The sequence below is a fragment of the Doryrhamphus excisus genome, chromosome 17 (assembly GCF_030265055.1).
Source record: "Doryrhamphus excisus isolate RoL2022-K1 chromosome 17, RoL_Dexc_1.0, whole genome shotgun sequence".
NCBI classification, from domain to species: domain Eukaryota; kingdom Metazoa; phylum Chordata; class Actinopteri; order Syngnathiformes; family Syngnathidae; genus Doryrhamphus; species Doryrhamphus excisus.
The window spans coordinates 201,493-219,735 of record NC_080482.1 but is presented as its reverse complement, the minus strand read 5'-3'; the positions used below and the strand labels follow the sequence as shown (position 1 = coordinate 219,735).

General features: G+C 47.6%; 1 protein-coding gene across 2 annotated transcripts in view; it reads right to left on the bottom strand.

The window, feature by feature from the left end:
* The window catches only part of cdkal1 (CDK5 regulatory subunit associated protein 1-like 1), a 133,742-nt gene that overhangs the window by 76,870 nt on the left and 38,629 nt on the right, over positions 1-18,243 (bottom strand). For both annotated transcript variants that reach the window (XM_058052923.1, XM_058052924.1), the window contains 3 exons: positions 18,117-18,165; positions 14,627-14,747; positions 7,192-7,295 (listed from right to left, as the gene is read on the bottom strand). In XM_058052923.1, the coding sequence (XP_057908906.1) occupies positions 7,192-7,295; positions 14,627-14,747; positions 18,117-18,165 (274 nt within the window). The remainder of the gene's footprint in view (positions 1-7,191; positions 7,296-14,626; positions 14,748-18,116; positions 18,166-18,243) is intronic.

Here is an 18,243-nt window from a genome sequence, read left to right as displayed (position 1 = left end):
AAGGAAGTAATTACTATGGAAGTATTTACTAAGGAAGTAATTACTATGGAAGTATTTACTAAGGAAGTATTTACTAAGGAAGTAATTACTATGGAAGTAATTACTATGGAAGTATTTACTAAGGAAGTATTTACTATGGAAGTATTTACTATGGAAGTATTTACTATGGAAGTATTTACTAAGGAAGTATTTACTAAGGAAGTATTTACTAAGGAAGTATTTACTAAGGAAGTATTTACTAAGGAAGTATTTACTAAGGAAGTATTTACTAAGGAAGTATTTACTAAGGAAGTATTTACTAAGGAAGTATTTACTATGGAAGTATTTACTATGGAAGTATTTACTATGGAAGTATTTACTATGGAAGTATTTACTATGGAAGTATTTACTAAGGAAGTATTTACTATGGAAGTATTTACTATGGAAGTATTTACTATGGAAGTATTTACAGCAAGGTGACATCTAGCCTTTGGCATCCACGGGTTTTAGCTGGCCGTACGCAATCCATCCTACCCAGGAGGAAGTTGGACGTGGCGACTATGACCAGCAGAGCGAAACAGCATGAAAGCCACAAAATGGAAGACGCACATAAAAACACACCCGACACTGTGTTATGGGGGGGGGGGGGGATGTGAGTCAGACGATTGAGAGGAGTTCAACATTTTAACAGGCACAAACCCAGTCTTAGTACGTGTGTAGTACGTGTGTGTGTAGTACATGTGTGTGTAGTATGTGTGTGTGTAGTACATGTGTGTGTAGTATGTGTGTGTGTAGTACGTGTGTGTAGTACGTGTGTAGTACGTGTGTGTGTAGTACGTGTGTAGTACGTGTGTGTGTAGTACGTGTGTGTGTAGTACGTGTGTGTGTAGTACGTGTGTGTGTAGTACGTGTGTGTGTAGTACGTGTGTGTGTAGTACGTGTGTGTGTAGTACGTGTGTGTGTAGTACGTGTGTGTGTAGTACGTGTGTAGTACGTGTGTAGTACGTGTGTGTGTAGTACGTGTGTAGTACGTGTGTGTGTAGTACGTGTGTGTGTAGTACGTGTGTGTGTAGTACGTGTGTGTGTAGTACGTGTGTAGTACGTGTGTGTGTAGTACGTGTGTAGTACGTGTGTGTGTAGTACGTGTGTAGTACGTGTGTAGTACGTGTGTAGTACGTGTGTGTGTAGTACGTGTGTAGTATGTGTGTGTGTAGTACGTGTGTAGTATGTGTGTAGTACGTGTGTAGTACGTGTGTAGTACGTGTGTGTGTAGTACGTGTGTAGTATGTGTGTGTGTAGTACGTGTGTAGTATGTGTGTAGTACGTGTGTAGTACGTGTGTGTGTAGTACACGCTAAGCCTGACAGACAATGGCAAATTGAGTGTGCTGAAGACTAAATCTAAGTGTTGTGCTGCCACCTATTGACTGATTGTGCAACTGCACGCCCCTCCCCCAGGGGCGCCAGCACAGAGGGGGGCAAAGCAATTGAGCTGAAGAGAAGGGAAGCAGTTGGAGGAGACGTGAGGTGAGACACGAGCAAAGAGCATTTATGGGGACTTCAGGAAGTTCCTATGTAAGAGGGAAATGGTGGTCCCAAGAGATCATCCAAGCCGACAGAGGACGGAGCAGATGGTGTCCCCCCCACCCCCCCACCCGGTGACATAATAGCACCACGCCAGGTGTGGGCTTGGCGGCCTCAGTCTGGCAATGAGTGGAGTGGAGTGTAACGCGGGAGAGTGTGTGAGCGTGTTTGTCTCCATCCCTTGCTCTCTTTGTGTGTGTGTGTTGGGGGGGGGGGGGGGGGGGGGTCCTATTTACTGCACTCTGCTGCCAGCTTGGCACTTCATCACAGGGCGACACCGTGCACGCGCAAACCCCGCCCACTGCTGCCTTTTTGTCCAGCCTGCAGAGAGACTGAAAAGACGTCCAAAGAGGATCCAGACAGAAACAAATCCAGGATAACGTTACTTTGGCTGAACTTTGAAATGAAACTGTAAGGGGGGGGGGGGGGGGGGGGGGGGCGCCATGGTCCTCCGCTCACAATGAACTGATGCAATCTGACACCACACGGACACGCACAATCAGCGCCATGGTCATGCGTGGCGGCTGGTGCAGGTGGCGTCCAAGTCCAGCCTCAAGAGCGCCGGAGGTCAACGTCTTGGCTGTCCATCACGCTGAGGACACGTACGGATTCACGCAGCACTGCCAGGACGTTCTGAGGGAGTTATATAGCTATACTAACTCCTTATTTCGAAAATCACTAATACTTCAACTTAAACAGCTAAAGTAAGGCATAAAGCTAACAATAACAAACGAGCTAAAAATGTCATCCAATACTTCTCTACAAGACAGGGGATATATGACCTTGGGGAAGAAGTACATTTGAAACACTTCTATGCTAGGACTGCGTTATGCTAGCCATAGCATTTCAGTATGTGGAATCAAACTATGGAATGGATTGAGTAAGGAAATCAAACAATGCACAACGATGAGCCAATTCAAGAAACAATACAAGCAGTTGATGTTTGCTAAATCCAAGGATGAAGAGTCTTGGACCAGTCATGATGTGCTATATATATCACTATATTGATGGTTACTATGGTAACCATTATGGCATTGTAGGGTCATATCACAGAGTACTTTGGTATGTCAAAAACACAAATAAAAAATAGAAAAAAATGATCAGAAAGGCAGGAAACAAATGTAACAGTTACAGATTGTAAAGGGGGGGGGGGGTACAATAAGCTTTGCTTCTTCCTACTCCTTTTGGACATGTGGAACTGGGAATTGATTATGGGATGCACTCAGTTGTAACCTGATGCATGTTCAAATCAAATTGGGAGAGTTTTCTCTTATTTAAAGACTTAAAAGTGAAAGCACACATTGCTGCTGGGGGGTCCGTCACGGCCCAAAGCGGACATAAGCAGCGGGTGTGCAGTCAGCTCCACGCCACACGGCGCTCTACGCATCCACGAGTTACGTACACGCCACACTGGTGGCGCCCTACGCATCCACGAGTTGCGCACCACACTGGTGGCGCCCTACGCATCCACGAGTTGCGCACCATCCCTGGTCTCAGCCGTGAAAGTAGCCAAGGGCTACGGAGCAGCAAATGACCTGGAGTCCCTCGTCCACTCAGCTGCTCCAATCAGAGAGCCAGACGCAATGGAACCTTGGATGGGCTTTGCTAATGCACATGCTAATGCTCATGCTAATGCACATGCTAGTGCATGATTTGACATGGATGTCATGTTGGATGTATTGTCTGCCATCAACAGACGGCAGAGCTTTGGTCCGCAGGCAAATGCAGGAGTAGAAACCCAACACATGAAGCTAAAAACATTCAGCCAAAGTCCGAAATGTTGCCAGTGGTGGGATACGTATGACCTCTGCTTTGACCTTTGGAATTCAGTGGCTGGACAAGAGCCAGGCAATGAAAAACTGTTGCTGGAGCCTAAACTGTGTCTGAGTGCCAAAGAGCGTACACGGGGAGATGCTTCAGCTTGAAAATAACAACTTGTGAGTCGGGAAGAGGTTCCATCCAGAAATCCATTTTTCGCTCTTCCATGAGAGCTCCGGTCTGGGATAATGACCTTGGCTGGAATGTATTTAGCAAGCACAGCAGTTTAGACGGTGGTGACTCAACTGGAATCAATGCAGCTGTCGATGTTTCACGTCTGCACCGAGCTGTCACCTAGCCATCAACTGGAGGCAACCACACCGAGCCTTCGCATCCTGGAGGCATCTCGGCATGTGGCCATGCTTTTATTCCAATCGGAGAGATGAACCTGACCAATCTACACCTCCACAGCTCCGCTAGGCCATTGCAACGCCCGGTTGCTACTGACAGGGCGAATAACGGTTGTTTAGGTGTGTGATTCCTGCCGCCAACAAACAACCATGGAAGCGGTAGACTCGCCGACCCGTGGAGGATTGTTCCTGGCAAACTTTGGCAGTCTTGTCTGCGCGAGTGTCGCGTTCCAGCAGCAGCAAAGGTAAACAGGAGCTGACATCTGTCACAGATGTTGCAGCTCGCCGGTGAGCTTGCCCACATATCTGTCAAATGCCATCCAGCTGACGCCGGCTAAAGAAATGCTGTCACTCTTGCGTGTTTCAAATTCATCAGTCATGTGGAAGCGACATAAAAGGAAGCTTAACCATGGAAAACATGCCATCCATGCAGCCGTGGATATGTTCAATATGTCTCTTCTACTTTAAAGTAGTCAGGGTACAGCTCGTACGGCCATATTGCTTCACTATCCAGCGAAAATGACGCAACACGCAAGCGTTATCGTTGGAACTGATTGCAACAAGTGCGGACCAAGAGAAGCACGTCTTGCCTAGTCCAGCATGGTGGTGGTAGTGTCATGGTCTGGGGCTGCATGAGTGCTACTGATACTAGGGAAACATGAAGTCCAACATGCTAACATACTGGGAAGAAGAGCCTAATCGGCCGGCATGGCAGTTTTCCGACTCGGCAGTATCTCAATTCTCGTACATTTGTTTCCGTTTGACCTTTTGGCATAAACAACGAGGTACTACTGAAAGTAAAGGTGATGGAGTAGCAAAGTACTGGATGTAGTACATTATCATCAGAATTAAGGAAGAAGCAAAAAGAAAATGGAAAAGCCGGAAAAAAGCTGACAGGAAGACAAGGGAATAATGTTGGGCTACTTGGTCCTGACATTGGAGAACAAATTCCAAGTTGTTCTCCTTCATGTTAGGTTCTGCTGAGAACGCTGAATCCTTTGCGGGTGCTGGCCTGAACGCCAGGCGGTGTCATGACAGATGAATGCCATACTCTGACGTATGGTGTCATGGCGGAATGTTAGTGGTGTCAGGTTGTGTTGTCATCAGGATTTCCAACTGACAGTTTCAAACGGAAAGGTGACAGCCACTGGGGGGGACAGCTGAGGCCCCTCCCAATGAGGAGTTTTTCAAAGCGTGGTATACGGTAAGATGCATCACAAACAGCAACTGCTTGAATGAAAGAATGAAAGAATGGCTTCTAGTGCCCATGTGACCAAAACACGGCCATCTTGCATTGAAAGGCCTAAAAAAGTCAGCATTCGTGCTGTTCCAAATGCCGTATTCGGGTTCGGGTTCGGGTTCGAGTTCGGCTCCACCCCTATAGCATATGCTAGCTCCTTGGAGCGCAAAACCATACATGTCAAACCGCAATCCACACCCGAAAATCGGTGGATTCTATTTGCCACCAAATAACAAATCAAAGTGGCCAATCGGATTGGGCGGTTCCATTGGGGTCAGGTTAAAAAGGTACATCGCTAACTGAGTGGGATCAGGGGGGCCGTGTGGTGGTGATTTCATGAACAAAAGAGGGAAATGGTGACTGATGGTTAAAGGGCGTGGCCACCAACTCCGCCCTGTGTGTGTGTGTGTGTGTGTGTGTGTGTGTGTGTGTGTGTGTGTTGACCCAGTCACACCAGTGAAGCTTCCCGGGGTAGCAACATGTTTAGTGTTAGCTCCAACGACTGGTTCATACTTCTTATCAGGACATACGGGATCTCATGTTGTGGACCAAAACATCTCTCTAAAAAAGGGATTTTGCCTGCCCCCCACCTCTGGTTTGAAGTGGGGCACCAGCCCTCGGGTTCCTCTGGCTGTGTTTTGAAAACAACAACTGTCACTGACTATCACGTTTCCTGTTTCATAACGGATCACGTAAGCACGTTACATCTGACCTCCAAGCTGAATTTCCTGCTTCGACTTCACCATCCTGGTGTGAAAGGTGCGGATTGAGTCGGAATTGCCACGGTGGGTCTCACCGACACAGGAAAACCTTGGAACACGAGCCCTCGCTTTCACATGAATTTGGATGACGTGAGCTCATTCCAACCCTCCATCCTTTTTCTGTAGCGCTTATCCTTCATCCTTTGTTCCCACACTTGCAGGTCCAGCGGTCTGGGATCGGGGCGTTATAGCCGCTACCCGACGGATGATGACATCACGAAACTCAGAAAGAGTCAGCTCACCCTGCCAAGTGCTCGCCCCTCCAAATGCCGCCCCAATCTAGAGTTTTTAAAGCGGTTTTTGTGGCGTGTTTTGGAGTGTGAAAAGCCTATACCACTCTCACAAAGACAGGAAGTCCAACACACGGCAGGAAGCTTGTTCTGGCGGATGGGATCGGCATTATGACGCAAGTATCGGCCGATACCGATGGCCGCTGCCCTGATGAAAATGTATAAATACGGCTTCGGTGTTGGAAGTGAATGCACCTTCAGGACCCTTGGCATAAGAACAGCAACTTATGACAGTCTTACCACATCCCAGAAGCCCGATGCCCCGATGTCTTTAAACTGCTCCCAAAGTGTAAAGGGCATCTTCAACCCGCCATGGATTCTATCCTACAGGAGCACACCAACAGCTGGTGAGTTCGCCCTTCAATGCTCGCCCTCGGGCACCGCCGGAGGATGCATGCAGCTGCTTTAAAGAGTTCTGGTAGCTCTGAAACTAAACCAGAACACATCATAAGGTCTCGGGTTCAAATCCAAGCTGCAGCCATTCTGGGCTGTTTGCATGGTCTGCTTTCGCTGGCGTGGGCTTCCCTCCCACGGTCCAAACCCGTGGACGCTAGGTCAACTCCTGACTCAAAGTGCCCGTAGGTGAGAGCATGAGTGGGAGCATTTGGCTCCGTGTGTCAGCCCTGTGATTGACGGGGCATCAAGAATCCCACCCTACAGCATCCGGGGTAGTCACAGGATGAGCAGAAGGTGAGGGAGGGAGAGATGGATAGTTGACATGCCTGTCAATCAATCTATATATAGATATATAAATATATATAAATATATATATGCAAACAACCTTATGTTTTACACACCGTGATCGTGCAGAAGTCGTTAGAACAGCAAGTCCATCATGGCCGTTTCAGTCACTGGATATTGTCATTTTGATAAGACGCACAACGGGATTGCAGTTGGTAGCTGATGCCCTTGACTGACCCCCCCGGGGGTCTTATTGAGCCATGGCCTGCTGTGCAGTAGTAGAGGTGGGAGTCTACTCTTAAGGAACAGATGTTGGGGCACAACAGCTGCTCATCTGGCATCAAACCACGCCAAGTGGATGGGCACGCAACTCAACACAAACATCAACATGATGAACCTTTTCCCGCCACACGCACACGCTAACAGACATTTGCAATGAACATTAAAGCGTATTCAACATGCGGCGTTGTTGGCAAAACAAGGACCTCACCTTGGAAAGACTGCCGGGCTCGCTCCACCAGCTCATCCGTGGAATAGCTGGCCAGGTCTCCTCTGGCATGCTTCGTCTTGCAGTAGGTGCACGCATTCAGACACCTGGACAGGAGAGGGGTCATTTCAACTTTAAAATCATATTCAAATCATATTTATCCTTCACATTTATGCCTCAACTATACTTCATTAAAGTCATATTTTAGGGATATTCTAAGCATGCGTGTCAGCCATGACACCACTGACATTCCATCACACTGCATCTAACCAGCCACAGCATGTCTGACATGGTAGGGTGGAGAAAAGGTACCCTCCCATTCCGTGTGGAAGTGGTCCATTTTTCATTGTGTTATTTGACCTTCGACCTCACCCCATTCTATTTAAAAGCCTTTCTTAAGTTCAAAACAAATACATTGGAGGCTAACTAGCTAGCTCACTAGCATGGCATGCTTAAGTCCAAGGCCATCTCTTAGAAATGTGGTGCGAACAAAGGATAGGAAAGTAAAGGTGACAATTTGGGTCTCTAATAATGGTAAAAATAGATATTTAGGAAGTTAAAACACGTAAATGTGGAATGTAAACACATTGAATTTGGTTCTACTGTATTTCACAATTTACAAAAATGTTTGCCTTTTTACTTGTTTCCTTGTTACCTTGCGTATACAATCCATTTTCAGGTTATATACCATTATGATCCATATCCCTATTAAGTTCCAGAAGAAGAAAACCAAAGAAAACCAAAGTTCCAAACTCCATTTAAATGCAACTTTTCTAATGTTGTGTTTGAAACCAAGAAACATTGAGATTAGCACATCAGCGCTCCACTAATCCATTGGAAACACAAACGATATGCATGGATCATGTGACCCCAAATATAGGACTTTTAATCCGTCCATCCCTGCCTCTCTCTCTGCCTCGCTCGTCCCAGTTGAGGGCGCTGGAGTTGGCAGCTAGGTCACCAAACCTCGCTGTGGAGAAAACAGAGACAGATGGGGCCCCGCAAACACACAAACACAGGCGCACACGCATGTGCACATACACACACACACCAGAGCCACCACCAGGGGGTCCATCCATCTTAATGTGATCAGGCCCAGCTGAGTGGATCACACCAACATTAATCCCAAGAGACAGTCGGTGGTCTACTTGGCTTTGTGTGTGTGTGTGTGTGTGTGTGTGTGCACATCAATTATGCGTGCGTGCACGTGACTTGGTCAGCGTGCTGCTGCTGAACGTTTGTCCAATACCACGACAATGCATTAGCAGGTTCGACGTCCCCATCAACCTAAACGGAGTACGACAACTGGTCAGCGTTCCTGACACAAACAGGATGGGACGGAGGGGGCGTGTCCAGGATGGGACGGAGGGGGCGTGTCCCACTGGCATTCACGGAGCGTTGACTTTGGGAAAAGCAACCGAGTTTGCCTCCTTATCAGTCGTCTTTCCTCCTTCCTCACATCTCCTCCTGCTCTTTCATACCGCTAATTAAAGCACCACGACTGTGTGGTTCATCAACGGTTTACAATCAGGGGCGACCTCCCTCGTGTGGCGGGACCGCCGTGTGTGTGTGTGTGTGTGTGTGTGTGTGTGTGTGTGTCTGTTAGAGGCACTATTGTGTTCCAGTCTTGAAAAGAAAGCCCTGCGGTTTCTCTATACGTTTGTAAACCTCCCTTGACACACACACACACACACACACACACTCACACACACACACACACACACACACACACACACACTCACACACACACACACTCACACACTCACACACACACCATAACAAGTAGTTTCCTGTAGAGTTCCCCTGTTCATAATCTTAATCTCCACACTTGGAGATCGTTGAGCAGGAAAAGGTTCTCTCAATGATAAGCACTTAGGGTTTACACGCTAATTATAATTAGCTAAATATATAATTACTGCTCCATACATAAACAGACCGGGCGTGTGTGTGTGTGTGTGTGTGTGTGTGTGTGTGTGTGTGTGTGCGTGTGTGTGTGTGTGTTGTGCTGGCATTGTGCACAGTGCATGCGTGTGTGAGCACAACCTGATGTCCACGTCCCATCCACACCGGGATTGGACTCTATAGTTCCCCACGAGGTGATGGGTGACATCGGACGAGAAAAGTTCAAACGCTGCCTGATGAGGGAGAACCCACATCATCATCATCATCATCATCATCATCATCGTCAGACATAACCGGCATTCAGGCTTTGCTTGGCTTTAGTGGATGACTTGGGAAACGGAAAACCAGGTCCCTGCAGTCCAAACCATCACAGCATCTCCACGGACTCCCGGGCAGTCCTGAAATGAACCCGGGAAGACCACCTCCAAAGACGCCAAAGCCAACTGGGCCGCTGAATGGCGAGCACGCTGGTCAGATCCACACCAGTTCACCACTTCTTCCCTTCCACCAGGAACGTTTGGAATGGCATGCTTGACAGGGAAAATGAAAAAGGGTGTATGCAAATGGTCCGTTGTGTCAACGTGCGTCTGCAGCGTCTGCAGCGTGTGCTTTCGGAGTCACGCGGGCGTTAATTGGGTTACTGGGGGCTTCTGTAGCGTCATGTCTTGTAATGACATCCAATCTGTGTCCAAGGAGACACATCAATCTTCTGGATTTACCGCAGGGAGCACGGCCTCTCCTGGTGAGTCAGGCAGAGCAATGGTGTGTATGGGAGTTCAACTCGCGCCTCTGTGTCTTAAACAGCGGGAAAGAGGGAAATGGAATAATATGTTCAGACCAGTGGAGCTGAAAACGACCCCCACATCAGCTTGATAAACATCAGCAAGGCCGTGGGGTGCAGCGCTGGTGGAGGTGAAGGTGTGGCAGCTTCTGCCTTCGTGCTTGGTTTTTGGAGGGAAAATAAATAAATAACTCGTATTTATTGTTCATAAATAATACAGAGCTATTTGGGGATCTGTGTGTTGAGGTGCCAGACTGCCAGATGAGATGACGTCTAGCTTAGCAACATTTGAACAGGCTGTCCTCCTCCTCTTCTTCTTTACCGCTGGGAATGCAAATGGCCATCAGCTGGACTAGGTGGACCAGTACATGTTCTGTTGGACTGTTCGTTACAGATCCAAGAAGAAAGGACTCTAGCGAGAGTGATGCAACAGTAGTTTGGAGTTGAGGGAGTCGTAGCGAGCATTGATTACATCAATCAACTCTGGCGCTTTCCCAACTTCTCCCCAAGCTTCCAAAGCTTCCCCTCACTTCGTCTCTTCTCCGCTTCATTCTACTGAATACTCATCATCATTCCGGGCCAACATCTGAGGAACCCTTGGTAGGTCAGGTGAAAATGGCCAAGAGTTTGTCAAGCTGTCTTTGTTGGGAGGTGATAGTTTACACCCAGCAGTCGGCTGGCCACCAGTCCGGCAATCTTCAAGTCAACTTGATGAAGATTTCCAGTACCTGCACTGGCCCCACAGCCCCCACGCGGTGGAACCACCACCAAATGTTACTGTGGGTAGCAAGTGTTTGTCTTGGAATGCTGTGTTCTTCATCTGCCATGCATACGCCCGCCCCCCCGCTATGTCCGAATAACTCCATTTGACTTCCTGTCCACAGCACCTTACCCCAAATTGAAGCCGTTTGTGGCATGTGAGCAGAAAGGCTTCTTCGTCTTCCAGAATAGCTGAATAGTTGGAGGATGCACTCTGACACCATCTCCACCAAGATCTTGTTGGAGGTCTTTGGAGCTGGTCTGTGGGTTGACTTTGACTCTTCTCACTTGCACTGTGCTCCATTTTAGGAGGTTAGTTTGGAATTGGATGTTGTCCCCCCCCCCTTCATCGCCCAATGGTCCTGTCCTGTCAGCCCTTGTCCTTGCATGGTATGGCGCATACGTATGGACGGATGATTTGCTTCTGTAGAGGTGAGAGGAACAAAGGCCATCTCACCACCCTTAGCCTCTGCTTAGCTGAGATTTGTCTTGGTCCGCCACTCCAGGCCTCAACTAGAACTGTGCCTTCCATTTTCTCATTACGTTTACGTTATTTATATTTTCTCTATTTTGGTATGCTGATGTTTGTATCGCCCTAGAACATGATCTTGCATGTGCCTTGAAAGATCAGTGCTGTGAAATGGTCGTACTGGAGGCCACTTTGGGAAAATGTCTGGTATTGAAGGAGTTCATCTTGAGGAGTCCAGCTGTGCTCGTAACTCATGTTTACTGCTAGCCGTGCCTGCTAGCCTGCCCTCATCCTCACATACTGTAGCTGTTGCTCCTCCATGACAGGGGTGTCAAACTCCTTTCATTCAGGGCCACATGACGTTATGGCGGCCCTCGGAGGGCCCTTCGAAGCGCCAATACATGTGAACACAAGCTCATGTTTGCCTGCCGTAACTGAGAACAGGACTAAAATGCTAAGGAAATACAGCAATGTCCAACATATCCTATTGACCTCAAGGTCAAAGTTGCATTGTTTCAGCTTCTTATGTTTGAGGTCATAACTCCAATGTTGACAAGCAGGACGTTTGGGCGGTGGCTTCACGGGGAAGTTCTGCCTCAAAGGGCTGTTTGGTTTTCTTCGGCATCTCCTTGTCTTCACCCTAAACCTTCGTGATGGGGTTAAATAAAAGCTGGTGCAGGCTCATTTTTTATTGTCCGCTTCTTTAAATGAAGGTTAAAACCTCGTGTGTCCAATGTCGTTCATGGTCTGGTCTCGTGTGTCCCGTTCGTCAGACGTTGTTCAGGCGTACTTCAAAGTTACCGATGCTGTTCTGTCTCCCGTCCACGGGAAAAATGTTAATGACGTCATGTGGCGCCGTCTGGTGTAAACCTTAGACGGAGGCATACATCTTCTGTTGTGATAAAACGTTACTTAAAATATTGCAGTGATTTTAATAAAAGGTTACATTTTTAAGCAGGACAGAAATGTGGACCCTTGCCATTAATGTCCTCACGACAAGATTCTATCCTCCACCCGTTTATTCTTGCTGTTACCCACCTGCCTACCTGTGTGCCTGGAGGACGCAAATGATGGGGCAAGTTATTGGTTGGGGGGTCGGGGGGGGGCAGAGGATTATCAAAACCTGCCTGCAATAAGTAAGAGACAGACCAGGAGAACAGGAAGGGCACATAATGAAATGAAATGAGCTGCGACTGTGGAACAAATGGCTTTTTTTAATGCCTGGAGTTCAATGGCAAGGCTTCACACAAACAGCAACACACACACACACACACACACACGCACACACACACACACACACACACACACACACACACACACACACACACACACACACACACACATTTAACGGCCCATTCTGACTGAGTGGCTGTAAATTCCTGGTTTATGATGCTAAAGCATCCCGATTGAGCGTGCTCACAAAGGGCTTTTGTTGCTGCTGACGGCACACATCCACACGTAGAGTAGAGATAAACACGGGAGGAGGGACCCTTAAAGGGCCCCGGGGCCAAAGCTAAGCACCAACTTCACTAATAGCGTCAAGTGTTCTAAAAGCGGGACACAAACCAGAGCATCAGCAGGACCGAGTGCAGCCTTTGGACCCAGTCTGAGGCTATCTGAGCCATGAACTCTGACCTCTGGCTGATCTGGAACAACATAGCACCGGCTACCAGAACACGATCCAATTTGAGAGCACGTGTCGTTGCAGCTGGGAGAACGTGCCGCTAAGGCTTGGTCAACATAGAGGTCAGATACACGTGACGTCATTGAATCCATCACTGTGGTTCTACAGCGCTTTAAAGGGGGCCCATCATAGCATTTTCAACCCTGGGTATCGCGTTGTGGACTCCTATAGAGCAGCTACACCCAATAACCACCACATAAAGCTTGCTAATAGCCGTTTCCCACCACACCTTGCTGTAGAAAATGCTAAAGCTACTTAGCACTGAGAGACGTCTTGAGGTAACCTCTATTTTTGAGAAACTTGACTGTCCTGTCTCTCCTTCCGGATAGGATTCGGAATCCAACACATATGGCTGGATGTTAAAAGGCCACACTATAAAACGATACATTGCGTTTATTATCAACTCCTATACCATTCGCAGGTCGTGGTGAGAGTGACCAACCACGGTGGAGTGGGCGTGACTGGGGGCAGGCTGTGGGTGGAATAAATGAAGACCATTTTCGCGGACAGCACGGACTCCAAAGGAAAAGAGCTGCGGATTGTGGAAGATCTAGAAAGCTTTGCTGGTTGAGGCGTGTCGCTGCTTTATAGGCGTCCACGACTCCATACAAAGGGCCCCAAAAGGAGCATGTGAGGGCCCCAAAAGGAGCATGTTAGGGCCCCAAAAGGAGCATGTGAGGGCCCCAAAAGGAGCATGTGAGGGCCCCAAAAGGAGCATGTGAGGGCCCCAAAAGGAGCATGTTAGGGCCCCAAAAGGAGCATGTTAGGGCCCCTTTCATCATTACTAGTTGATCCTGCTTGTCAAAGGATGCATGTCTGGTGACGCTGATTCGTATTTAGCACACTTACAATATTAACGTAACATAACGTAACATAACGTAACATAACGTACATAACGTAACGTAACAATATTAGAAGCAAAATAAAGACATTTTATTTCATGAGTTGTGTTTTTAAACCAAAAGGCTGCCATTTGCCTCGAGCAAAGAGGACCAGATGAAAGCCGCCATTGTTCCTTTAGTATGCTACCAGAGGGCATCTGACTGCAAGCTGGACTATATTGATTTTTTTTTCTCCCTCTGGTGCGGATAAAACTAATTTAGTCGAGGGGGAAGCTAATCTAATTTGAATTTAATAGGTGCAAATGAAATGAATATGCAACCTAATGAAACTTATATTGTGAATCAATCTGAACACAAAATGGCATTTCCAATAAATTGTCCCATGTGGAAAATCTATGCCACTGTTGTCAGGATTGGTGCCCAAAAAGTAAAGGTGACAAAAACCAGACGCTTCGTCAGTTAGAGACGGATTTAAAACACAATCTTTGGAAATTAGTGTCCGTTATTGTACATTTAGCGACATTTAACGTCCGTCTACCCTAACCATCAATCAATGGCGGGTGTCAGGAAGATGTCAGTCAACTGCAGCCGCTGTTGGCCGGGAAGACGGCAGGGAAGGCCTGGGCCTGCACGAAGCCCTTTTAAGGAGCCGCTGACATTACGGGTTGGTAGATCTGTAGACAATATGAAATGAGTCCATAAAATGTGTCTGCATGGGTTTGTACGGGCGCGTATATCATAAATATATGATATATCACCTATTCATAAAAAGGTGAGTTCATTTATACTTTTGATACTTCACGAGCATTGCAGTAAGAGCTTTTTCAAGTCCATACTCGGGATAAAAACTCCACTGATATCAGGATGTACTGTAGTATATTTACACTTTACACGCGTTTGTGTTTATATTGAAAACTAAGCCGCTAACGGACGGCAGCGAAAGATAGAACAGCATGGCAGCACCCTGCATACCGCCATGATGGTACTTCCTGGTGTCTTACCCTGTATTGATGGATATGATCTCAATCAGGGGGTTTTTCCTTATCTTGGGCAGATCCAGTCTGGCTCCTCCCAGCCTGCGGCCTCCATCTTTCTTCTGGCCCAAAAGACGAACCGAGTGACCTGAGTTGAATACAAACAAAGTGGTGCTTTCAGTACTATGGCATGCTGGCTGGATCTCTCTGCAAGCATTTAATTGTCCAAGAAGTTGCTGTAAGACGACTTAAGACCCAAGAGGGAGGTGGGGGCTCTTGCTGACCTCTTCCTACTTAAGATCAACTGTGGCACACGTCCAATGCTGTTGCTGAAGTTCACACAGATTGTATGGTTTTTAAGTAGCCATATTAACAGTGGCGGACATTTACAGGCCTTCTAGAAAAGTCAAAGAATAAGGAAAAACGTTTTCCATGGACCAAGTTAGGATATTGATTTCTGACGAGAGAATGAAATTGTTATGTTTTACCACGATTATCCATGACTAGATGGTCTGTAAACAACTGCAGACTCCAAAGCTCTACACTACAGATGATAATCTGGAACAGTTTGGAATCAAACATCAACAACGACGACGGACTAGCAACCCCGTGTCCGTGTCTTGTGCGCGTTGAGATAGGATGCCCTCTTCATGTGATGATGCATTCAAGTGCTCTGGTAACCCTGATTAAGCACAGGCTTTCAGGATGGGAAAATGCTGACGCAAGATGGCCCTGATCTGATGGGTTAGGCCCCGTGGGAGGGCGAGCCCCGTGGGAGGGTGAGCCCCATGGGAGGGCGGGCCCCGGGCAGAAAGCTTGGCTATCATTGGTAGATGAACATGACCATGTGCCCTCGAGCAGGACAAGAGCCAATCAGTGAGGCGTGACTGGTCGTGATAGGAAATGAAACAAACCCCCCTCCTGGAGAGAAGCCAGGCCCGGGTGGCTATCTGGTACCAGGATATGGGTTTAGACGGAAGGACCGGGTGGCTATCTGGTACCAGGATATGGGTTTAGACGGAAGGACCGGGTGGCTATCTGGTACCAGGATATGGGTTTAGACGGAGGCAGCTTCTTCCATCATTTGTGTTTCTGCCATTGTTTCCATCCATCCCCCCGCCCACCGAGGCATGATCACCACAAGTTTCTCCGATGTAAAGGTGGCCGATGAAGAGAAGAGGAGTGGTTTCATGTTTATCGTCCATCTTGTCAATATAATGGCTAACAGTTTGATAACAGTCGTATTATTGTAGCAATCCCAGCTAGCTCACCTGATGGGATGGAGCACACCAACATTGAAAGCCATTCCAGTAGAAGCCCAAGAAAAGCTTTGGGGTATTGTCACGCCCAGATAGGAGGTCACGGAGCATCAGAAGATAAGGTTTACCAAAGCACGCTGGATTGTGATTTTAAACGTGTCAACTTCCGTTCTCTTTCTTTGCCGTGTCTTTAAGATGAAGCTAATCTTATTTTAGCATGGGACACCAGAAGTGTTTGTCCTGCTGAAATAAGGATCATGGGGTCATATTGATGCTATGCAGCCTCTGATCTCCAGCTACTGGATGCATTAGCCTGTCCACCTCGGGTGGTGCCCACCCCCCACACCCACTAGATCCAAAGTGGGCGACGGCCGACAGAATAACAGGTGGAATGGCATCAGTATCTGGGAGCTTAGCAACGGACACCCCCTTAAGGTGTCATTCAATCTGACGTGGACTTCTGGATCAGCTCAAGGGTTTGTGGTCGTCCGAAGCTATTGCTAGCAAGGAAATATCGCTGGGCATCACCTCAAGTATGCACAAACACCAGATGGCAGTTATGAGGATATGAGGGCTAATTTGGTTTGAACCAATACGGAGAGCAGACCGACTGAGAGGACGAAGGCGGTGGGCACAATGACCGCCGATCCGGCAGCACGTGTGAGAACGTTAAAGTAGAGCCTGCATGCTCAGCAACTCCAGATAACGGACGTCGTTTACAACAGGTAGTAACATCAGCTTCACGCTCCAAGGATTCCGTCAAAGTAAACACTTTTCCAGTGCTGAGGCATCCTGATAGAATGGCGGCCATATTCATTTTGGACTAAGAGCCAAAGTGAAAAGGGAGCCCAGATCGTAAAAGCTTGCCAATCCCTTGTTCACATGGAAAAACAGCCGTGGGCCAAAGAACAATGACTAGCCATTGACTGGGGTACGCATTTTAGTCACCCTTACAAAAGGCACCCCCCCCCCCAGTTTAAGGCTCTCCTGGCCTCTGAGCTCTCCATTATACGAGGTCATCAGGAACAGTAATGATACTGGGAACCGCTTTCTCCAGGGAGGGAAGAGATGGGAAAGCTGAGGAAAGAGTCGGGATAGGAGAGGCAGGAAGAAGAATACAATAAAGGAAGAGAAAGACCAAAGATGTGGCAGGATGGATGATGAAGACTGGAGGAGAGAAACTGGTCATCAAAGGCACGAACCCGCAGCCAGACACAATTTACTCCATCCTCCCAAAAAAGCAGATGTTCCTAATTAGGGAGCTTCCGGTCTAAATAGCCACACACACAAACATCTGCTTTCTACTTTGGTTTTTGGTGACAAGAGCTGGCTGGGACCGCTTCCGTGGACGCTTGGTTAGGCAGCCAGCACCGTGGTGACCACATAGCTTCACATGATGATCTACTGGCGGCCATGCGAGTCCACGCCTTAAACAGAAAGGGTATCGCCCAAAATAACACCGGTGGGTGGAATGGTATCACATAATCACGCTACATGCCATAATAACCATTCTGTTCCATTCTAAGGGCAATGTTAATAATGTATGTAATAATCATTCATAAATAGTCTTTGCATCCATATTTCCATCCATCCATAGTTCCATCCATCCATATTTCCATCCATCCATAGTTCCATCCATCCATATTTCCATCCATCCATATTTCCATCCATCCATATTTCCATCCATCCATGCCAATTAACCTGACTAGGGTGGGAAATCTGAGATCACATGAAGAGCACACGGCCCCCTTTCGGTGTTTTAGGGTTTCTTTTTGGGCGATAGTGAAGAGTGAGAACTACTGCATGATTTCATTGTTAGCTGAAGTGCAGCATGAATAGTTTTAGCTTGTAGTCCCGTGGCCTAGCTTTTCCCTGGCTCAAACGAGGCTGCCCCCTTTTGTAGAAGTCCATTAAAGTAGTGTTCAAAAACAAGAAGCTAACAGCGGAAAAGGCTCTCCCGATTCTCCTTGGCACCGTCGCTAGCCATGACTGCGCTAGTGCCGTGGAGTATTGAGAAGCAAAGCAAGCACCCAATGTGGAGCTGTAGCGTGGACCGAGGCCAGGGGTCCATACCCAAATACGTACGCCACACCCCTTCAAATGGCTGTGATGACCAAAGTGACATGAACATTTTTTTGGACAAAATCATTTGTCCAAAATCAACAATCACATTCAAAACCAGAAATCCTCCATCAAGTGACCAGACCCGACCAGAAGACACGCTGTATTTGTAAAGTCTGGTGTGTGTGTTCAAATACCTTTAACAGCCTCGTCCACAACCTCCACCACTCGATCAATTTGCTGAACCTGAAACACACAAAAGCACACAACGCTTTATCCAGGCACAGGTCCACAGGTGGACAGGTCCACAGGTGGACAGGTCCA